Below are 23,397 nucleotides of genomic sequence, written 5' to 3'. Positions count from 1 at the left end.
TCAACGACTCCTACCAGGCAGAAGATCAGCACCAGCTGTGAATGACTTCATTCAACACAGAGATCCTCTTTCCTGTGACATCACAGCTAATGAAGGTCAGATGACCGGCAGCCAAGGTCATCCTCCATCAACCACAAACCACAGACACCAACCATTTACATTTCTCTCACCAGAGACACTTCCTGACAGCAACACCACGACGATGGGGGTCAGCGAGGCGAGGCGTCAGAATGAACACACGGGTACTCAGTAGAAACACCTTTATTCACTTCAGACAGGCTGGCCTGCATCAGATCATCAGAGACCTCCCTCTGAAACCAGGAAGCTGGTCTCAGATCCGGTTCAAGGACCACATGGTCTCTAACAGGACATTCATTCAGTTAGTCGGTGGAGTGTTAATGTCTGAATGATCACCAGTCGATTAATACCTGATTAATAAGAACACTGTAGCGCTGACAGAGGAGTGGTTCAGGTCATGTGACCACACTCTTTCAGCATTGCGGACATTGATGGATGCTTACCTCCCCAGGTTATTTGTGTGGATCAGGACCCCGTCAACATCAGCTAAGGGTTGTCAACAAACTTTGCTAAGAGTTGAAATTATTTTTTGTCATTTCATCAGATTTTCAATGATAAATAAAAACGCTGTTTGTCACAGCAGCGGGTGTGAAGGACGGCGCCATCAGGAGGACCAACACCGATAGACATGTCAAGAGCTATTAGATGTTCACCACAGTGGACCAATCACGTCAATATTGTTTTAATTAGAGTAATGAATCAATTATTTTATTTTAGAATTATTACTCTATTATTATTATTATTAATACTATAGTCACTGCTTGTGTGTTTGACCAGCCGGCACGTAGAGCAGTGATTATGTGTTTTCCTTTGCACCAATGCTGCTGCTTTATGTGACTTCAATTGTCCCTTGGGGACAAATAAAGGTTTTCGAATTGAATATAATCCTATTATTAAAATTATAAGTATTTTTTATTTTATGATAATAATTATAATGAAAGAATAACAATGATAACATTTTATATTAATTATATAATGTAATTATAATTATTTTATAATAATTAGCTGGTATTATTTGATTATTCCAATTATTTTCAGTATTATAATTTTTAATGATTATTTTATTAATTATGTTTTCTTGTTTTGTTTACAAACAAGAGAACCAGTTGAAAGTGGAAGCTGCCTGTTTGGGTGAACTTTGACCTATGGGACCAATAATCAATTATACATTGTCACATCTCTACAGTGGCTGAAGGGGGACAAAAGTAAAAAGATTCAGGCGATGCGGGCGTGGCATCGGCACCACAACCTCAACGCCATCTCCTCTTTCCCACGAGGCTCTGTGATGATCGGTGGCCCTTCGACCAGCTCCAGGGACTAGCCTGGACCCGGCTTTCCCTTCACGCTGGTCAGTGTGGAGCGGTTTTGCGTTGTGTGACTGTTGTGCGGTCGGCGTACACACAGTGTATAATATATAAGTGTGGCGTAGATGCAGTTCACCTGTTTGATTACGGGCCCGTAATCAGTCGTCCTGAAAATAACCTGATCGTCTGCATCAAAAATATATCAGCTCCGTTTTCACATCGTTAAAAAGTTTCAAACGTAATAAAACTGAAATGAGGACAAATAAATAAAATCACAGCATCGTCACACAGGAAAGCGTTCGTTTGCGTCCTTTGTACCACTCAGGGTTGTCATGGAAACAGAACACCGCAGCTGCTGGACAACCCGACCCGTTCAGGTGGAGCAGGTGGACGCTCATCACTTGGTCTACGACCAAAAAGAAGCAACTTCAACTCCCAGAATGCCTCTGGAACAATCACACCTGGGAGTGGCCAGGCTGGACCGGAGAACAGGCTCTGGTTCAGGTGTGTCTGTGATGTCACAGCTGCTCCATGGCTACGCCCTCGTCCTTGGGTGGAGGCTCCAGATGAATGGGAGAGACACTGGCCGGCTTCCTCACGCTGGAGATGGAGGGAAAGGAGGAGATGGAGGGGGGAAGAGTGAGGTGTCCAGGTGAAGTCGTCTCCAGACCTCCTCAATCGATCACCAACTGCCTCAAACCACAGCTTCATCCACGACATGACCCCCCACCCCCCCATAACCAGAGCAGACTTACGAGTAAGGTGAGATGGGCGTGGCCACCACCAGGATGTGGTTCCTCTTCCTGAAGAGTCTCCAGAGTCCTCGGTGGTATCCTCGAACATCCAGGTCCCAGACGTGAAGGCACTGCGGGAGGGGTGGGGGGCAGACAATGAGCCTGGGTGAACGTGTCAGACACCAGTCGTCCAATCAGCTCAGACCTCCTGATGATGTCACATGTTCTGTTCAATAATGAGCCTCGACCACATGGCAAACGGAAGACATCCTTAGGACTCATCGTCAGACTCCTGTCTCCATGGCAATGTGACGACCCCCCCCCCCCCGGCCCTAGTCTGACTCACCTTGGCAAGCTCCGTCCAGGTGGACGCGTCCGTCTCCGTCTCCATCTGGATGAACATGATGTAGGTCCGCCCCTCAGTGTCCGGAACAAAGGAGTCCTCGCATGGGTTCTTACTGTGGTCCAGTAGCTCCGCCTCCCTGTACACACACACACACACACACACACACACACACACACACACACACACACACACACACACACACACACACACACACACACACACACACTGTAACAACCACTGCAGGTCTTCATCTCTAATCAATACGAAGCTCGACTCACTTCAGCAGCTTCTGGATCTCCACCTCATACGAGTCCTTCTTCAAACTGTGAACAAGAACCAAAATGTTCCTCCAGCAGGTTGAGATCCAACAGAACCGAACAGACCAGCACAGACCAGACCAGGACGTCATGTGATCTGAGTGGACTCACCTGTCCACACTCTTCAGCTGCACGTTGGGAACGGTGTTGAACTTGTGCTTCTTGAAGTAGACCTCCTACGAGACAACCACAGTCAGAACCTTTGACCTGTGAACCTGTGACCACCGTCACCCAAACATGGTGGTTGGCATGGGGGGGCTGGGGTAAGGGGTGGGGTTAGTGTTGGTGAGGGTTAGGGTTTGGGATGGGGGGATTGGGGCTGTGTGTGCGGGGGTGGTGTCATGCTCCCTCACGTGGAAGTATCCGTTCATGTTGAGGCCGATGATGCCGAAGTGGTACGATCGGGACACGTCAGGGATGACACACTCTCGGCCCCGCCTCTGTTCTGGCATCCGCATCCACATATCCCAGTCCCAGAGCTGCAGGTCAGAACCGGTCAGAACCCTGCTCTCGTTTCAACGGACTCCACTACGACAATGCTGGTTCTGGTCCTACCTTCTCGGGCGTGGGCCACTTGGGCTCCAGCTCGTCCTTGTAGAGCTTCTTCTTCAGGACCCAGCCCAGACCGGGCATACTCTCTACCCTGTAGAGCAGCGCTGGGTCCTCAGCGGTGTGCTCGTAGCCCTGGACAACGAGAGGTTCTGATCAGTCATCCCACCCGGGACCATTCCACTGTTAGGTCAAGGATGGGCGGAGCCGTCGGGACTCACCAGGTCGTTCCAGGCGGAGATGCAGTACAGACTGTCGTCCTCATCCAACAGGTGGATCGTCTGACTCAGGAAACTAAAAAACAGACCCCAGCCAATCAGAACCAGCTCCATCGGACCAGCCCCTTCAGAACCAGTTCCATCAGAGCCAGTCCCATCACAACCAGCCCCACCAGATCCTGCCCCATCAGACCAGCTCCATCAGAACCAGTTCCATTAGAACCAGCTGCATCAGAACCAGTCCCATCACAACCAGCCCAATCAGATCCAGCCCCACCAGAACCACCTCCATCAGACTATCCCCATTAGAACCAGCCCCATCAGAACCAGCTGCATCAGAACCAGACCCATCACAAACAGAGAAGTAAGTCCTTCAACAGAACTCTGAAGACACCCACAATGCATCACTTTTGTCACCTGAGGGCCGTCCCAGGTGCGGTTCCTCAGGTCCAAATATTGTAAGGAAGAACCAGTAACATCTGGACCTGTGTTAAAGATATGGAAGACTGGACGACTGGATAACCTGGACCCAGAAGACACCTGAGCTGTGACTGTCAGGAACCAGAACTGGACCCGAGTCTCCACTGCATACCTGAAGAAGTCGATGGAGACGTCCAGGTCTTCTTCCAGAACGATGGCGTAGTCCGCCTCCTGATGAAGACAGAACCCGATGCCTACGTTACAACCGACAGCCAGTTGAACCCGACCCGACACATCAGACACGAACAGAACCTCAGGTACTCACTGGGTGCAGGTTGAAGGTGGCGGTGAGGCTGGCCTTGTAGTGCTGAAACAGATCAGACCGGGTCAGACTGAAGAACCGGGCGACCAGCAGCCCTTCCTCTGAGGAGCTGCACCTTACCTGAGACACCCGGGCGTTCTTGATGCTGATGGGAGTGTGTTGGAGTCCCTTCAGTCCAAACAGCTCCACCACATCCATGGGCTCCTGGGTCAGAAACAGACACACACCGCTACGACTGTTTCACTGTGTCGACCTGGACTGTTTCACTGTGTGAACCTGGACTGTTTACCTCATAGTATCCATCGATGAAGACTGTGATCATCTGAGGATTGACGCCATGAGCTGAAAGAAGCGATCTCAGCATCCTGGAAACAAACATTCATTCATTAGTCATCAGGTGGACAGACAAACCGAATCGTTACCCTGAACCTAAGCTGATCCTATCCTTAACCTCATCTCTAACACTTAACCCATATCCTAACCCTTAACCCTAAACACGTAACCACGGTTACCTGTAGAGGTAGTTGGGCCGGTTCCCCGCTATGACCGCCACGGGGACGTTGAAGACCTTATTGAAAGGCAGCTGGGGACAGAGAACACAGAAGGTCAGAGGATCACGGTGAGTCTCCCTGAGGGTTTGCAGCCCTTCGCGGTGACTTACAGGTTCGGCATTGAACTCGATGGGTGCCGGGTCTTTGCAGCTGCAGATGCTGCCGTATCCTTCCACTTTGCTGCAGAAGATCTTCCTCCTCCTGTTGAGCTCGGTGTCGGCCCAGTGGCACTCGGCCTCTGCAGGCAGACCAGAACATCCACATCTTCACCCGGTGCTAATGAGGCTATGTCTGTTTTTGTCCGAACCCAGTGTTACCTTCAGACGCGGTGAGCTGCACCTCGGTCTTCAGCAGCACCGGGTCTCCCCAGGTGGAAAGCGCCGGAGACTTTGAACTCTTCTCTCCATACACCTGACCTGGAAACCCATAGAAACCCTATAGATCACCTCATTGATAAATAATGATCCACAGACGATGGATAGACGTTAGTTAACCCACTACATTCCCATGACCTAGACAACTACCAAATATGGACTTCCTGCCCAAGGCCATTACACTGTACAACTTTTCCCCTTCATCGTTTACATATTTAGTCTTTACACTTCACTAGAAAATGGCTAATATTTCATGTTCTATATATACTAAGGTACAAGTCTTTCCGTTATTCTAATTTGGTCGTTACTACTCTTCTTGATACTTCCTAATGTGCGTTTATTCATCATCAGTTCCTGAAGCACTGCATCGTGGATCAATCAAGCTATTCTTATCAGATAACGATCTGATCAGTCTGATGTGGAATCAACGAAAGCAGAAGATTCTCGGTTTATTCTTCACCAGACGGACTGAAGCACTAACGGTTACTTGACGTGGATTCCTCACCTCCTTTCTTCACCACCAGCGTCCACATGTCCCTCCAGCTGAGGCTGACGGACACCTGACTGCCCAGACTCTTCAGCAGGTTCTTAGCAGCGTCCTTCAGGTGGAACGTCCCCTCATCCTAAAGGACAAACACACCAGCCAGTAGTCAGGCAGTCACTGTCTATGTCTGCATGAATACCACAGGACTAGAACCTGAATGCAACAGAGATGTAGAGAACAAGCTCAGAACTTGAATAATGACTCACCTTTATGGTGAAGATGAGAACTCGACCACGGGTCACCATGTTGAGGAAGAGGATCATGGCTTCATCCTCATGAGGAGAGTATGTGTCAAATATCCTCTTGGCCATCACATGACCCTTACACACAAAGACATGTCACAAATGACAAGAAATAAAAATGGACATTTGAGGAGCTCCAACAGAATCTGGAGGAAGGAGGCAATCGTTCATGTTCCTCAGTTGGTTTACATCAGGTCTGAATGTGAATACAGCTTCTCAACTCCTACTCAGAAAGAATAAAAGGCTTCATTCATTCAGGCTTTGAATGTTTTAAATGTTTGTCTAGTGTCTAATTCTTTATTTCTGATAACAAAAACACACCCCAGAGAGGATGTTATTTCTGAGCTCCAGACAGCAATAAAACAAAAAGTGCTTACGGTTGCCTGGTTGAGGACGATCACATGGATGCCTCTACCCTGCTCCCGCATGTCATCCTCCAGCACCTGAGACAAAATCAAAACTGATTCAATGGGACAATGAAGACCGTCCAGCTAACAGGCTAGCAGAGTAAGGATAGCCATCATGGTCAGCGGTGAGGGGTGGGATTATGGTTGGCGTTGGGGTTAGGGGTCAAGTATGGGTGAGTAAATCTTTTCTACTGCTGACTTAAGAAGAGTTTGGGTTGGGTTAGAGTTGGGTGAGAAAAAATTTCTACTGCTGGCTGACAGGAAAGGTTGGGGTTAGGGTTGAGGTCAGGGTTGGGATGAGGTCAGGTTAGGATTGAGGTTGGGATTAGGGTTGGGGAAAGGGTTGGCGATAGGGTTGAGGTTAGGGTTGAGGTTTCGGTTGGGATAAGGGTTGAGGTTAGGGTTGGTGTTAGAGTTGAGGTTAGGGTTGGGGTCAGGGTTGGGGTTAGGGTTGAGGTCAGGGTTGGGGTTTCGGTTGGGATAAGGGTTGAGGTCAGGGTTGGGGATTGGGTTGGGTGAGTAAATCCTTTCTATTGGTGACTGACATAAGAAGAAACCACTGGTTTATATGTTCGAAACCAGGCAGCCAGCTGAACTCACAGTGGTTCCATCCACAGCCACATACACTTTGGAGCGACTCGAGTAGACCTCGATGTCCAAAATCTTCCGTCCATTAGCCGGCCTGCGGGGGGTCTCCATGTTGGGGACGGTGTCCTCTACAGGAGAGGACAGAGAATAATGTCAGGGCCATTTTTTTCTAAATAACATACAACCAACACCCATCTTTACACTCTGAACAGGAAGTGAAGCAGCAGGCTGGAGCCACAATGAGGGTCAGACTTCCCAAACCAACAGTTAGACCTCTGTCAATGTCAGGGACCCTTAAATCTGGGACCGAGGGTCCAGATAAGGCTTCCGATGCTAGAACTAAAAGACGTTCTCAAAAATGTAGTAGGCAATGAGTTTGATTTGTTCTAGGTAGATAGATATACTTTATTTATCCCAAACTGGGAAATTTAGACGTTACAGGAGCAGAACAGAATTATACATTGATGAAAAAAATAAGTCAGGGAAAGATAGTAATAATATTGATAATAACATTAAAAAATATTGACAATATTGACACTATTAATAATACTAATAATAACAACAGTACCTATGCATGGTTACATTTAGTCATAAATAAGTGTGGCACTCTGTGGCCATACACAGGACCTACAGCGCGACGGCTTGGTCTCTACCCAGCCTGTGTTCTGGGTCAAGAACTTTTCTTGGGTTGCCCTCTTGGAGTGCATCTTCCTCACCGTATTCCTGAGATGCTGCGTCTTCATCAGCCACTCGTCTGGTGTCCAAGATGAGTTTGATGTTGACGATGACCGTTATGAGCAGAAACAGCACCGCCCCCGCCTGCAGAGGAGGAAACATTACATCATCTGTTGGTCACAGAGTTCAACTGGAGAACCAACCTTCCAATACGTGCAATACGAGTCAATGCATCGGCCGGGAAACAAACTATTACTCTCAGAGCTCTGATCAGGAAGTTAGAACCACACATCTGACCCTAAAGCAAACGTGTTCCAGCTTCTGTTTGAACCCACGACACATTACATCAGAACTCAAAGGCAGAACTGGCCAGGAAACAGGGAAGGTAACCCGACCAGTGGTTCCAAGAAGAGCCTCAGCCATGCAGGTCCTGGGAGATCTCAGTGTGGACGGAGGTCAACTGGACCAGAGAAGCTCCTGGATGAGAGGCAGGTGTGTTGAACTCCAGCTGACTATGGAACACAGGGACGGTACAGGAAGAAGGTTCTGATCATCTCTCCAGGTCCTGACCTGGACCATGACGCGTTCACTGATTGGACCTTCAACTTGCTGTAAACCACGAAGCCTCCACGCTCCAACACTAGGACATCAATGGAATTGGACCAAACCACGTGACTGCTGCTCACCTGGCAGCAGCGGCGCACCGCCCGCCGGTTGCTCAGCCGGTACTTCCAGGTGAGGTAGCAGCTCCTCTGCTGGCGGGGGACGAACGGCTTGGCCCGGGGGTTGGGGGTCCAGGTCTCCATCCCCGACAGAGCTCCTCCGGCTCCTACGTCCGGGACATGTGCCGCTCCAGACCCGACCGACGCACCGCGGCCCGTCACGTCATCGGCGGAGACCCGGTTCCCGGTGAGGAAGTCACGGATTTCTCGAGGGTAACGAGGAGTAACGCAGAGATTTTAATCCGGTGTGGAGACAAACGCGACTGGTTTCATCCCACAACAAGGAAACACGACCCTCCGTGTTCCTGTCGCGGACAAACTACGTCACAAGGAGCTGTTTTTTTTCTGTGGTGTTGTGTGTCCCTCTGTTCTCTACTGCCCCCTAAAGGACAACCAGAAAACAGAAAATATACTTCTTCACGTACATGCGTGTGTGTGTACGATTTAGAGTATATATGTATATATATCTTATAAATATATATATGTAAATATATATATATATGTGTGCGTATATATGTGTGTGTGATTTTGATTCATTTTTTAAATTTATATGCTGTTGTAATCCCCTAAGGGAAATTAAGAATGCAAACTCTAGTATATGTTAGTCAGTCACACGCATATATATTTATGTGTACAGGCCCCTGTAATACACACAACCACACACAGGGGGGCCTGTAAGCATGCATGGGGAGGTAGGGTGGCGGGCAGCCCCTTTGTGGAGCGCCCAAATGAGCAGTTTGTGAGGGGGATGGCGCCTTGCTCAAGGGCGCCTCAGCAGCGCTCCAGAGGTGAGCTGACACCTCCCACTGTCAGCTCACACCCGGGGTGTTTTTGGACGGGAGCGGGAATCGAACATCTTGGAACATTGGACGATCCTACCACTGAGCCACTGCCGCCCCCAATATATATACACGTGTGTATATGTATATATGTACATATGTATATTTTCAATTCAATTTAAAAACTTTATTTGTCCCAAGGGGCAATCGTAGGAACAAAAAGCAGCCATATTTGTGCAAAAGACAAGATTGGTGCACAAAAAGGAAATGAATATGTATGTATATGCATCTGCATACACATGAACACATGTGGAGTTATGTGCTTAACAAATTGGTTTAACTTTAACTTTTGTACACTCAGGAACCGGATAAAATATAAAGACGAGGGAGAGGGCCATTGTGAATAAGACCATACTTCAAAGCTAGTGCTTTGATCTATGAGAGGTCAGAGCACTAGCTTTGATGTTTGATCAATGCAAGTAGGTTGGTAAAATTTTGAATTCAGGGGTGTCGCGGTCTGTGACTGCACTGGTTCCAGTTGACATGACCAAAAGAAAGTAACAAATAAATAAATACATTTGCAAATACCATATAGTGTTTTATTATTACTCTTATTGCTCTTCTATATTTGCTTTCTTGGTTTACTCTCCATGTGCTTTGATCTTTCCGATCCAATTTCAAACTGACTAAAAAGAGAAAAGGCTTTGATGTTTTTTGTTAAGATCAAAGCTCAAAGTTGAAATCAAAAGCTCAATCAAAGCTGATCAAAGACATTAAAGGTATTGGATACAACCAAGCCATATGTTATATAAATGGGAGGGTCATGGTGCTGGTTCAGTTTTGCTCCTTGTCAGAAGCAGGTAAGTCACTTTATTATTGATTACACAACATATAAAACAACCTTCTGGGGTTTTGGGATAGGCTAAAATTACACCACGTTCATGTCTTATCACAGAGGTGCTTAATTTTCTTCAAAATCTGTTTGGTGGTCCTCAATCTGGGATCAAACATTGAAGTGAATAAATTGTTAATTGTTGAAAAGCTGCTGTATTTTGGTTGCGTTCAGACTGCAGGCCAATCGGATTCCAATCAGATTACCCTTCATATCCGATTTTTAAGGCTGACAGTACACTCTGCCTTTAACAAGTATGTTCTGTTCAGAGTGGGACACATTCATTGGTGATTTGACAGCTTGTCATAGCAACGATGGTGGAGGCGTTGACCAGCACACCATAAGGCGTCACGCTCGTTCTACTGGCGCATTGGCTGTGACAGTCAAAACAAATTGGAGTGTCCCAGGCTGCTTACACCGAGACGTGTCCGTCCAAAGGCGATTGAAAACTACCTCCCGAAAGTGGTTTTCAATCTGTCTTGCAAAAATCGGGTTTTATGTGATATGTGACTGTTCAAACTACAAGAGCCATCTGCATCAATCCATATAAACACTCTGAAGGCAGCCAATTCAATTCAATAATTGACCTGCTTGAGTTGTGAACAGAGTTGAAGATGTTCCTGACTTGACGTGTCTGTTTCTTTAGGCTCATTTCAGCTAGTTCTTCTTATTTCAACTACTTGCCTGTCAGAATCCCAATAACTACCAGGAATATGGATAGAGACACGTTCATGCATTCAGCCCTGAACTTCATCCACCTGCAGCTGGTGCAGCTGACTAAAGACTGTAATGAGACATACAACAATGGTTCGGTCAGTGAGGAGTTCTTCATGGAGTTAAAAACTGAATTGGAGAAGATTCTCCACCAGGTAAGTGTGTCTCTGGGTAGCAGTGATAGTACTCATGCCTTTTAATATCTTAGGATTCTTTACTTCTCTCTTTTCACCTCACTCGTAATAATACTATATATTGTAGAGTGTACTTATTAATGGTTGGATTCATTCCTGTCTTTCATTTAGGCCCATCTGGCCTCCTGTCCCACTGTGGAGGGTGCACAAATGGTTGATTTTGAGGTGTACCGGTTAATCGGTGGTGGCGCTTATGGGTCCGTCTCCATCGTGAGGCACAACCAGACGGGTGGGAAATATGCCATGAAGTCTGTAAAACGTGGGTCCGTCTCCCCAGTCCTGCTGGCCATGGAGCGAGGCATCCTCACCTTCACTGACAACCCGTTTGTTGTCTCTCTCCTTTGCTCCTTTGCGACCATGTCTGACTTCTGCATGGTGATGGAGCACGTGGAAGGTAAGGATGATGCTGTGGATTGTCATGCTAATGCTTCATGTATCGAGTACATGTTTGGACCCCAGGACTCCTATCTGCCTGACCTGACTCTGTTCCCATGAATCCTTCTGATCTTGTAGGTAAGGATTGTGCAGCTCTGCTTCGCCAGCATGGCCCCCTCAATTTGGACCTGGTCCACCTGTATGTGGCAGAGACCACCCTGGCTCTAGAGTACATCCACAGCTACGGGATCATCCACAGGGACCTCAAACCCAGCAAGTGAGTTGGCAGTCTGTCCTTGATGTGAGACAAAAGTCAGGCTTTCTTGTTAGGATTTAGATTGTATTTGACTGACCTGTCTGGTGAATGTAGCGCCAGCATTTCCTCAACGATCCGCAGTTGCCATCAATCATATGGTGTGTATTGAGCAATTGAACCTGGCAGCACTCATACCTCTAGGTTGGATGCAGTTTAACATCATACCCAGGATGTGACGAATGTAGCCCAGCGTAGAACAGAGATAGTCATGAAACTGTCACATAATCTAACACCAATCATATTTCTGCTGTTTTCATACCAGCATGTTGATCAGCTCCACCGGTCATATCAAGCTGGCAGATTTTGGCCTGGCATTAATCGGTTCAATCAATATGACAGTTGACCTTACGGAAGACTCAAACATTAAGCTTGCTGTCACAGAAATTGAGGGCTGTGAGGTTAGTCTCTCTTTTTCTTTATGTCAACTAAATGTACATCATTAAATGTACATATTATCCAGGTTTTATTTCCCTTCATTCATTTCTTCCTGCAGATGGTGGGAACTCTCCCTTACATGGCCCCCGAGATGCTCCTGTCGTTAAAATATGGGAAACCGGTGGACTGGTGGGCCCTCGGCATCGTCATGTACGAGTTGCTGATGAAATCGTTTCCCTTCGAGGGAGAGACAGACAGGGAGTGTTTCGAGTCCATCATCAACAGTAAGACTAGATCCACTTCACAGCAGATCTGCACACTGTCTTTGAACAATGATTCAAATGTCTATTCTACTTTGTGATTTACCTTCTAAAAAGTTTCCCTTCAGTCCTTTTGGTAATGTTGGTAACAAATGCCTTGTGCTTCATTTTCAGAACCCTTCTTTTGGCCCTCAAACAGAGATAAACTGCCAAAGGAAGCCCAAGACTTTGTCTGTAAGCTCCTCAGTAAGGATCCATTGGTCCGCCTGGGCACAAGTGAGTGGTAGGACCCAACCAGTGTAGCTAGAGTTGGTCAGCAGTAGCTCTCGGGACAGGACATGTACAAACGTACAACAACGTTCATCAATATCTGACTGCCTTATTGTTTTTCCAGACGGGGCCTGTAAGTTGAAGGAACACTGTTTCTTCTCCGGACTGGAATGGAATACCCTCCTGAACCAGGAGGTCCCTCGGGTGTTGGATAAAAACAGAGGTAATTCTGAACACACAGACAAACTCAGACTCCTATTTGACAGGAGCAGAAAGTTAACTGCTTCGCTAAAGGGCTGTTGCTGTTGATCCAATTGAAGAAGTCTCTTGGATGAGAGACGAGACGTCTTCAAGAACTTTCTTAACGTCCAGTGGATCGACTCAACAGCTTGTGGATAACCATGACCTGGATCACTGAGAACCTACACAGACATGTTGCTGTTGATGGTTAAACTTGGATTTTTGGTCATAGCACTCAGGAACCGAGTATCTTTTCCATCTGTTATTTGGATGGTTTTTATTTTTGTGAAGTCTAGTGGGGATTTAATTTGGACCAATGTAAAAACAGATGATTTATTTGGTGACTTAATGTTTGTTTGTTTCCAATGTTTTTTACAGTCCAGTCCCCCATAACGGTGGAGGATCAACCCTATGTCAGCCACAGCAGCCAGGACAGTGACTTCTACGGTGATGATGACCTTTCACTGTGTGACTACAGGGATCTGAATCTATCACTGCTTGATATGTTAGAACCGGAACCAACACTGGTCGACCTGGACAACCCAGAACATGCACTGATTGATGAAAATATCCCAGAACAGGCCCTGGTTGACATCTGCAACCCAGAACCGGCACTTTATGAACGTTTTATGGAGATTTTCTGGATCATCATTCTGTTTACAATGACTTGGCTTGGGGACAGTTAAGGATCAGGGTGACCAAAATTCTGGTGTGTGAAACTGGCACCTGGAGAGGTGTCAGTTCGCTTTCCAAAAACTGTTAAGGTACTCTTGAACAAAGCACCAAACCTCACAAGATGCTCCTAGGGTACTGCTACATGGCTATTAATTATACTTACATATGTATTACTTATACATTTATATTGTCTGTGAAAAAATATATGTATTGAGTGAAAGAAAAACTTCCCTACAGAGGAATTAGTAGAGGAGATTTCTTTTTTCTTTTAAAAATCCTGAAAAATAAAGTCATCTGAAAGATGAAAATCCCGGCTTTCATTGGGCTGAAATTGGAAAAGAGTGGTTCAAGAAGGATGAGATATAATTTTCATACTTCGATTGGCCACTGCAGAGTTTAGACCCAAACCACATTGAGAATCTTTGGGATGTGCAGGAGACGGCTTTACCCAGCGGTCACATCCCACCATAATCAATGCAAGATCTTAATGAAACAATAATAAATCACTGGATGGAAATGACTCTTGTGATATTGCAGTAATTTATTGAAACAATGTCACAGGGAATGCATGCCGTCATCAAAGCCAAAGACAGTCCAACAAAATACTAGAGTGTGACTTTTTTTTGGTGGCAACTTTTTTTCTGAACACACAGTGTATGGGTATAAATACAGCAATCCCTCGTTACTTGCGGTTAATCTGTTCCAGAACCACCCACGAAACAAAATTCCGCAATATAGCAAATAATTATTTACTTAGTTATTTACGGTAATTTAAACATTTATGAACCCTCCCTATAAGTGCTTTAAACAGTCTATAAGACATACATAGACTACTTAAATAATTTTTTCATTTTCTCTAACCACATCAATCACTTGCGTGGGTCGCGAGGAGCTGGAGCCCATCCCAGCCAAGGGCGTGAGGCGGGGCAAACCCTGGGCACAGACACAGACAACTGCACGCACACACTCACCTACGGGCAATTTGGAAAAGCCAATTACACTACTTATATTTATACACAGATACTAACGGAGGAACAAGCTCTGGGCGGGCTTACTGTGCAGGTTGTAAATCAATCATCTGTGACTGAACAATGTTTATTATCTCTGGGTGTAAATAAGATTGACCCCCAACCTGTTAGTCCAGCTGGGATGGAACCGATGGTGGGTTACTGTTGAAATGGCAAGTGTAAAGAAGTAGAATCAATGTCTAATCAATTTCAAACTTCAGTTGTGGTTCACGGATTCTCGCCAACACCTGTGGTGGGCTGAACCTTACTATTACTGCATAGACTTTGCTGTGCTGTCAAATGAACATAACTTTTTTTTTTAACATATTACATAAAAATATGACTAACGCACAAGAGAAAAAAGGACAATGTTTGTTTTGTTAAATTTTTTATTTGGATCAAAGTTCAAATCAAAGCTCAAATCAAAGCTGATCAAAGACATTACGGCACTTTGAATTCAATCAAGCCATATGTTATATAAATTGGAGGGTCATGGTGCTGCTTCAGCCTTGCTCTTTCTCAAGAGCAGGTAAGTCACTTTTTTATTCATAACACTACAAATAAAACGACCCTCTGGGATTCTGGGATAGGCTAGGCTAGGCTAAAATCACATCATGTCCATCTCTTATCACAGAGGTGCTTGATTTTCTTCCAAATCTGTTTGGTGGTCTTAAGTCTGGGATCAAACATTGAAGTGAATAGTTGAAAAGCTGCTGTATTTTGGCTGCTTTCAGACTGCAGGCCAATCAGATTCCAATCAGATTCCCTTTCACATCCGAATTTTAGGGCTGAGTTTTTAGCAAGTGTTCAAATGGGATCTTGCTACGTTCAGACTGGGCCCCATTATTGGCCAATGTCACATGTTGCCATAGCAACGATGGTGGAGCGGAGGCGTCGTCCGACGTGCCATAACACATGATGCTCTTTCTTCTGGTGCATTGGCTTTGATGGACAGTCAAAATCGATTGGTATGTTTGGGGCTGTCCACACTGAGATGTGTCTGTCCAAAGGCAATTGGATACTACCTCCCAAAAGATGTTTCAATGTTCTTTTCCTTTCGGCTTTTCCCTTCAAGGGTCGCCACAGCGAATTAATTTCCTCCATCTAACCCTGTCTTCTGCATCCTCTTCTCTCACGCCAACTACCTTCATGTAGTTATTCCAATCTGACTTGTAAAATCCATATAAACAAAAAAATCGGATTTTTGCTGCAAGTCTTTGAACGCAGCCATTGAATTGACATGCGTAAGTTGTGAGCAGTTGAAGATGTTCCTGACTTGATGTGTCTGTTTCTTTAGGCTCACAACCACTTGCCTGTCAGAATCCCAATAACTGAGGAACATGGATAGAGACACGTTCATGCATTCAGCCCTGAACTTCATCCACCTGCAGCTGGTGCAGCTGACTAAAGACTGTAATGAGACATACAACAATGGTTCGGTCAGTGAGGAGTTCTTCATGGAGTTGCAAACCAAACTGGAGAAGATTCTCCACCAGGTATGCGTGTCTCTGGGTAGCAGTGATAGTACTCATGCCTTTTAATATCTTAGGATTCAGTAATACAGTAATTGTAGACTACTTATTCCATCCCACTTCAAAGCAGCGATATATTGTAATTGTCAGCATTCGCGTGTTCGTCCGTTCATCTGTCAGTATGTCCACCAAATATCTTCGCAACTTGCAGATAGAAAGATGAAACAACAAGCACATTACTCGGGCGGCAAAGGGGATGCAAATGAGGTGATGACCTTGACCTTGAGAAAACGATGTCAAGGTCAAATTTCAACTTTTGTACACTCAGGAACCAGATAAGATAGAAAGACGAGTGAGAATGCCAGTGCAAGACCATAGATCAAAGCTAATGCTTAAATCAAAGCTAGTGCTCTGAACTACTTTCATAGATGCTTTGATCTATGAAAGTAGGTCAGAGCACTAGTTTTGATCTTTGACCTAGGCAAGTAGGTCAGTATAAAACTCTGAATTCAGGGGTGTCGCGGGATGTTGCAGTATATGACTGCCTTGGTTCAAGTTAATTGTTGGATTCATTCCTGTCTTTGATTTAGACCTATCTGGCCTCCTGTCCCACTGTGGAAGGTGCACAAATGGCTGATTTTGAGGTGTACCGGTTAATCGGTAGTGGCGGCTTTGGGTCCGTCTCCATTGTTAGGCACAACCAGACGGGTGGGAAATATGCCATGAAGTCTGTAAAACGTGGGTCCGTCTCCCCAGTCCTGCTGGCCATGGAGCGAGGCATCCTCACCTTCACTGACAACCCGTTTGTTGTCTCTCTGCTTTGCTCCTTTGCAACCATGTCTGACTTCTGCATGGTGATGGAGCACGTGGAAGGTAAGGATGATGCTGTGGATTGTCATGCTAACACTTCATGTATCGAGTCTGGACCCCAGGACTCCTATCTGTCTGACCTGACTCTGTTTTCATGAATCCTCCTGATTTTGTAGGCAGGGATTGTGCAGCTCTGCTTCGCCAACATGGCCCCCTCAATTTGGACCTGGTCCACCTGTATGTGGCAGAGACCACCCTGGCTCTAGAGTACATCCACAGCTACGGGATCATCCACAGGGACCTAAAACCCAGCAAGTGAGTCGGCAGTCTGTCCTTGACGTGAGACAAGAGTCAGGATTTCTTGTTACTGTTTTGTGATTTAATTTCTAACATGGGACAAACATTTAGAACATCACTGATGTAGTGCTAGCCTTTTCCCCAACATCCCATAAACCAGCACAGTCCAGTAATGCCTGGACCTGGAAGTCGGTCCAGCAACAACGTAAGAACACTCTGACGATAGCTATAAAGTTGGTTGGCAAGACGTGCTGATGAATTTCCTAGCTTAGCCTCCCCTATCCCATAACCCTGGAGGGTCGTTGGGGCACCACAGACGAGATGCGGTTGCCATAAATCATATGGTGAGTCTTGAGCAATTGAACCTGGCGGCGCCCATCCTTCTAGGTTGGATGCAGTTTAACATCATACCCAGGATGTGACGAATGTAGCCCGGCGTAGAACAGAGACAGCCTTGAAATTGTCACAGAATCTAACACCAATCATTATCCTGCTTTTTTCATTCCAGTATGTTGATCAGCTCCACCGGTCATGTCAAGCTGGCAGATTTTGGCCTGGCATTAATCGGTTCAATCAATATGACAGTGGACCTTACGGAAGACTCAAACATTGAGCTTGCTGTCACAGAGTTTGAGAGATGTCAGGTCAGTATCCTATCTTCTTCTTTATGCCAATTAAATGTACAGTAATCCCTCGCCCATTCGTGCTTCAAGAAGCCCGGCTTCAACTAATTGCAGATAACATGTGCATATTCTTTTGGCTGACAGCATCTGGAAGTGCGCTGCATTCCGAGACTCACGGAATGCAGCTCACTTCTGTGTATTTCATAGTTAAAAGCACTTTAAACAATCTATAAGAGTGTGGGAAAAAGAAAGACAGATAGAAGGTGGTTTAATATCAGCATGGGGAGGGTTCATAAATGTTTAAATTACTGTAAATAGTAAAAGAATTAGTTCATCACAATATTGCGGAATTTCGTCATTTGCGGGTGGTCCTGGAACGCATTAACCACGAGTGACGAGGGATTACTGTACATCATTAAATGTACATATTATCCAGGTTTTATTTCCCTTCATTCATTTCTTCCTGCAGATGGTGGGAACTCTCCCTTACATGGCCCCCGAGATGCTCCTGTCGTTAAAATATGGGAAACCGGTGGACTGGTGGGCCCTCGGCATCGTCATGTACGAGTTGCTGATGAAATCGTTTCCCTTCGAGGGAGAGACAGACAGGAAGTGTTTCGAGTCCATCATCAACAGTAAGACTTTAGATCCACTTCACAGCAGATCTGCACACTGTCTTTGAACAATGATTCAAATGTCTATTCTACTTTGTGATTTACCTTCTAAAAAGTTTCCCTTCAGTCCTTTTGGTAATGTTGGTAACAAATTCCTTGTGTTTCTTTTTCAGAACCCTTCTCTTGGCCCTCAAACAGCAGTAAACCGCCAAAGGAAGCCCAAGACTTTGTCTATAAGCTCCTCAGTAAGGATCCGCTGGTCCGCCTGGGCACAAGTGAGTGGTAGGACTTAACCAGTGTAGCTAGAGTTGGTCAGCAGTAGCTCTCGGGACAGGACATGTACAAACGTAAAACAACGTTCATCAATATCTGACTACCTTTTTGTTTTTCCAGACGGGGCCTGTAAGTTGAAGGAACACTGTTTCTTCTCCGGACTGGAATGGAATACCCTCCTGAACCAGGAGGTCCCTCGGGTGTTGGATAAAAAGGGAGGTAATTCTGAACACACAGACAAACTCAGACTCCTATTTGACAGGAGCAGAAAGTTAACTGCTTTGCTAAAGGGCAGTTGGTATTTTACATTTGTGGTCATAGCACTCAGGAACCAACTCTTCGTGTATCTTTTCCCTCTTTTATTTTGATGGATTTTATTTCTGGGAAGTCAAGTGGGGATTTAATTTGGATCAATGTAAAGACAGATGATTTCTTTGGTGACCTAATGTTTAATGTTTGTTTCCATGTTTTTTTATAGTCCAGTCCCCGAAAGCCATGGAGGATCAACCCTATATCAGCCACAGCAACCATGACAATGACTTCTACGTTGATGATTACTTTTCACTGTGTGACTTTAGGGATCTGAATCTATCACTGCTTGATATGTTCTCAGGGTCAACCAGTGCTGGTCGACCCTGAGAACCCAGAACCACTTGTCAAACTCAGCACTTATCAATCCCGGCAATCCAGAACCAGCACTGGTTGAAATCTGTAATCCGGAACTGGCTAATCTCACTGACCCAGAACTTGCACTGGTCAATCCTGAGAACCCAGGACCACTTGTTTATGCCAGAAACAGAGTACCAGCATGGATCAACTCTGGAAAGCCTGAACTGGCAGTGGTTGATGAGGAGAACTCAGAACCAGCAATGGATGACATCTGTAACCCAGAAGCAGAACTGGCTAAACTAACTGACCCAGAACCAGCACTGGTCGACTCTGAGAACTCAGTATTACTTGTCGTTGATGCCGGGAACACAGTACCAGCACTGATCAAGCACTGGCAATCCAGAACTAGCGCTTGTTGGTGAATACATTCCAGAACCAGCACTGGTTGACATCTGTAACCCAGAACCTGAACTGGCTAACCTCGCTGACCCCTAACCAGCAATGGTGGGCTGTTGTTTCCCATTATGTAATTTAAAATATTTTGTATTTTTCACGATTTTTGGTATTTTCAAGCGAATTACAGCGACAGCCTGGGAAAAGATCAAGATGAGGGTAACCAAAATTATGGTGTGTGAAGTGGTAGCTGGAAAAAATATTTGGGGTGTCAGTGTAGGTTCACAGTTATCCAGATCATGGTTATCCAAAGCTGTTTAAGTCAATCCACTGACTTTAAGAAAGTCTCTTGAAGACGTTTCACCTCTCATCCAAGAGGCTTCTTCAGTTCTGGTGGTGGCTGGTCTTGTCCTAGCTCATAAACCCTGTGGGGTGTGGTCAGTGCTATTCACATTCCAATGACCATAGTTGAAACCCGTCTGGCTCTCTAAAAGAACGACCCAGCATATTAACCCAGGTGATAGGTCTCATGCTAATGACTCTCATTAGTTTACAAAGGCTTGGTGAAACTCGCAATTTCAATGATCCCCCTTGGACACCCCCTGGCACCCCTATCAACCACTCAGATTTTTTTGGCAACGTTTTTTATGCCAGAGGGCCTCCCAGACACAACCCTCTGCATTTATCCGGTTTGGGGCCGGCCTATAGTCAATTACCTGTTTCTCAAGTCTTGTTCTTGTTTTGTTCTTTTCAGTATTTTGCTGGCTTATGACCCAAAACTATTAATGTCAAAATGAGACCTCATGAGGCTTTCAAACCCTTTGTGTTTTGAAAATTGGTTCATTACTTGAAGCTTCATTCATTGAGAACGTGGGTGTCCCCTGTTGGAAGAGTATCTGTACTGCAGCCACTCAAAGGTCAATGACCCCAGACCCCAGAAAGCAGCATTTTGTGGTTTTGTACCGCATAGATGTTCAGAAATAAAACTGAGTATAACTTAATCTAATGTGTTTGTACTCTCTTGCTCTATTGTAGCCATAGATAATAGGAAATTGATTTATGATTATTTATTCCTGCAAGGTTCAATAAAGCAATAAGATATGTGAATTATGACATATTCATGCATGTATATGTAATGTAACTATATACACATGTTTGTGTACATGATTTACATAAGAGGATTAGAGCTGGGAATATATATATAAAAAATAGTAAATTTACAAACTAAACACACAAAGGTTCCCGGCTTAGCACCACAGAAGAGTTAACTCTGGGAATGACTGTTGGTTTATCAGCTCGAGAGTATTTGATACATGACATCATTGAAGTGACATCATCACCACAATCACAATCACATGCTAATGGGTGGAGTATGACGTTTGTCTTACCAACTGTTCCTGTTAGACAGAGTTTATCTCCACCCATCACCTGTTTGTGTATTGAAATAGAAAATAACTCACTCAGTTCCTTTTAACCCGCACTCGAATCAAAACTTGATTTGAAGGAGCCGCCGTCTGACCTGATGCAGATCTCCTGTGTCATGACTCACTCTTATAGAGTATGGACGACAAGCAGCAGGAGGTTCTACTGCTACTGGGAGAAAGTCCACCGAGTCACGTGTACGTTAAATATTAGTGGTTTTATGGCTGCTGTGAGCAGAACTTCAGGAAGTGGAGACAGGGAACATCCATGATGAGGTGAGTTAACGTGGTTAACATGATTCTAGTTCATCACATCCAGAACTTTAAGAACCAGAATTAGTTGAAGTTTAAGAACCAGAACTAGTTGAACTTTAAGAACCAGAGGTAGTTTAAGTACTGGATGCAGTTGTGTATTAGTTTGGTCAGCAGGATGAATTGTGGTCAGCAGCTTGGCTAGCATTGCTAACTGAAGGGACAAGGAAGTAACTAAACCTCTGACCAACTGAAACTTCTGGTCACTACTTGGTTACACGCTCGTGATGCATGAATCTAGCAACCATTGAAGGTACATGCCACATTCTGTTTGCTGGAGTGTCGCTGCAAGTGATGTCATCAATAGTTTCCAGGGATGCTGGCTCAAAAACTGTTTCGGTGTCTTACTTAGGACAACGTGTAACTGTCTGAAATGGGTCGGACCAGCCTGACATGAACTTTGTGAGGTCCAGACTGAACAGGAAGGGTGCTCCCAGCCTAGAACGCGATCTTAATGCTATCATGATTTTACTTTTTATTCTCCATCAGCGCAGCGGAGAGCAAACTAATCGTGAAGGAGAGATTGGAGGCCCTGCAGTGCCACTTCACCTGGAATCTGGACTCCAGCAGGTCTAAACTCCTCTCGCTCAAGGATAAGCTGGACGACATTGGCGCAGAAGGCGGATACAGTTGGCTGGGTCACATATACAACCTGCGGGGATTCATCCAGCACCAGCTGGGCTTCGCCGATAAAGCCCGGCTCCACCTCTGCAAGGCGGCCGAGGCTTTTCGCCAGATGAGAAACACCATATCGGAAGAAGGTTCCTGGTTGGTGGTGAACTACAGCAACCTGGCTTGGCTGCACCAACACCTGGGAGAACACGCACAGAGTTGGGCTTACTTGTCAAAGGTCGACGCCCTGATGGAGGAATACCCATCTCCATCCGAGGACGAGCTCCATCCGGAGATCTACGCTGAGAAAGCCTGGACCCTGATGAAGTTCAGCAAACACCAGAAGCTTCTGGCTGCAGACTTCTTCCAAAGAGCCATCAGGATGCAGCCAGGGGGGGTGGAGTGGCGCACCAGCCTAGTCTTAACGCTACACAGTGCTGCTCGGCACAAAACGCTGAGTGTGGACCTCTGGGAGAAAATGAGTCTCGCCAAAGAACAGGATCCAGACAACCTGTACCTCGCTGCCGTTTTCCTGGAGGCCTGTGCTAAAACAGGAACAAACGTGCAGGACGAAGCACGCAAGCTAGCGAGAAGAGTCTTAAGAAAGCCTCAAAGCAGCTACGGCGGCATCAAACCGTTACTACGGCTGTACAGGAAGTACATATCTACAGATGAGGCAATCGATTTAGTCGAGGAGGCTCTGGAGAGACATCCACGAGAACGTTACCTGAAGCGCTGCGCTGCAATCTGCTACAAGATGAAGATCCTTCTAGACAAGGACAATCCTTTGGAACGCAGCATGATCTCCAGAGCTGTCAGTCTGCACAGGGAACTGGTTTCTCTTTACCCGCAGTCTGCACTGAAGATCAAAATAGATCTTGCAAACATTTACGGAGAGTCCGACCACCAAGATGAAGCTGACCGGATATACGACGATCTGCTAGAGAGTGATCTGGACCCCGGTGAGATGCAGATGCTGTTCAACTACTACGCCAAGTATGTCCATCTCATCAGGAAGGAGAGCTACACATCGATAGAGTACCACATGAGGGCAGCAGAGATCCCTCTAAGCTCCATCTACAGAGACGACAGCATCAGAACCCTGGAAAGGATCAAAGACAGAAACCGAAACCAAATGTGTCCCAAAATATCAACGTTCCTGGAAGAGCTGGAAGACTGAGCCGGAGGATCGTCTGAGACTCGGCCCAAAGGAGCTTCTCCACATAGCCATTTCAATGACAATCCTGATTTAATGACTCCTTCTGATGCGTTTCCACCTCCTTGAGAGGAGGAGATCATGTGATCATACAGGTTCATGTGTTTCTTTGTCGAAGTTGTTCATAGATATTTACACTTTAATTCGGGATCGATCCATCTTGAGGTAGGTCCGGGTTACAGATGCGGTCTTTGGCATGTTAGGGTCCTCACAACATTTTATTGGTATCATGCAAAAAAGAACACCCACATACAAAA

At 45.8% G+C, this 23,397-nt stretch overlaps 2 protein-coding genes across 3 annotated transcripts; one reads left to right on the top strand and one right to left on the bottom strand.

The window, feature by feature from the left end:
• Positions 1-246: 246 nt before the first annotated feature.
• On the bottom strand, positions 247-8,696 carry pomgnt1 (protein O-linked mannose N-acetylglucosaminyltransferase 1 (beta 1,2-)). Of its 2 annotated transcripts, none has more exons than XM_068319113.1 (21): positions 8,356-8,696; positions 7,711-7,813; positions 7,007-7,122; positions 6,377-6,442; positions 5,964-6,077; positions 5,719-5,836; positions 5,157-5,255; positions 4,950-5,077; positions 4,801-4,871; positions 4,578-4,653; positions 4,409-4,492; positions 4,292-4,333; positions 4,139-4,197; positions 3,550-3,622; positions 3,335-3,463; positions 3,133-3,258; positions 2,891-2,955; positions 2,741-2,785; positions 2,463-2,598; positions 2,138-2,247; positions 247-1,982 (listed from the first exon to the last, which is right to left on the bottom strand). In XM_068319113.1, exons 1-21 carry the CDS (start codon positions 8,473-8,475, stop codon positions 1,901-1,903), a joined length of 1,962 nt encoding a protein of 653 aa, XP_068175214.1. In that variant the 5' UTR covers positions 8,476-8,696; the 3' UTR covers positions 247-1,900. The 2 variants fall into 2 exon arrangements, with proteins under 2 accessions (XP_068175214.1, XP_068175215.1); XM_068319114.1 differs by lacking the exon at positions 8,356-8,696 and adding an exon at positions 8,065-8,346.
• A 7,132-nt stretch (positions 8,697-15,828) lies between these two features.
• On the top strand, positions 15,829-23,104 carry LOC137599465 (uncharacterized). The gene is made up of 11 exons (XM_068320419.1): positions 15,829-15,984; positions 16,551-16,668; positions 16,717-16,833; positions 16,947-17,085; positions 17,576-17,711; positions 18,160-18,325; positions 18,478-18,579; positions 18,698-18,796; positions 19,322-19,557; positions 21,137-21,198; positions 21,802-23,104. Exons 1-11 carry the CDS (start codon positions 15,829-15,831, stop codon positions 23,102-23,104), a joined length of 2,634 nt encoding a protein of 877 aa, XP_068176520.1.
• The last annotated feature ends 293 nt before the right edge of the window (positions 23,105-23,397 follow it).

The sequence above is a fragment of the Antennarius striatus genome, chromosome 7 (assembly GCF_040054535.1).
Source record: "Antennarius striatus isolate MH-2024 chromosome 7, ASM4005453v1, whole genome shotgun sequence".
Classification (NCBI taxonomy): domain Eukaryota; kingdom Metazoa; phylum Chordata; class Actinopteri; order Lophiiformes; family Antennariidae; genus Antennarius; species Antennarius striatus.
This window is presented reverse-complemented; position numbering and strand designations above follow the sequence as displayed.

Excerpts from the sequence above, each read along its gene's own strand:
- pomgnt1 (XM_068319113.1), bottom strand. The coding sequence starts at position 8,475 with ATGGAGACCTGGACCCCCAACCCCCGGGCCAAGCCGTTCGTCCCCCGC. Across the intron at positions 6,443-7,006 it reads TGGCTGTGGATGGAACCACT|GTGCTGGAGGATGACATGCG; the intron begins GTGAGTTCAGCT and ends ATTTTGTCTCAG. Across the intron at positions 3,464-3,549 it reads TCTCCGCCTGGAACGACCTG|GGCTACGAGCACACCGCTGA; the intron begins GTGAGTCCCGAC and ends CTCGTTGTCCAG.
- LOC137599465 (XM_068320419.1), top strand. The coding sequence starts at position 15,829 with ATGGATAGAGACACGTTCATGCATTCAGCCCTGAACTTCATCCACCTG. Across the intron at positions 17,086-17,575 it reads AGGGACCTAAAACCCAGCAA|TATGTTGATCAGCTCCACCG; the intron begins GTGAGTCGGCAG and ends TTTTCATTCCAG. Across the intron at positions 17,712-18,159 it reads CAGAGTTTGAGAGATGTCAG|ATGGTGGGAACTCTCCCTTA; the intron begins GTCAGTATCCTA and ends TTCTTCCTGCAG.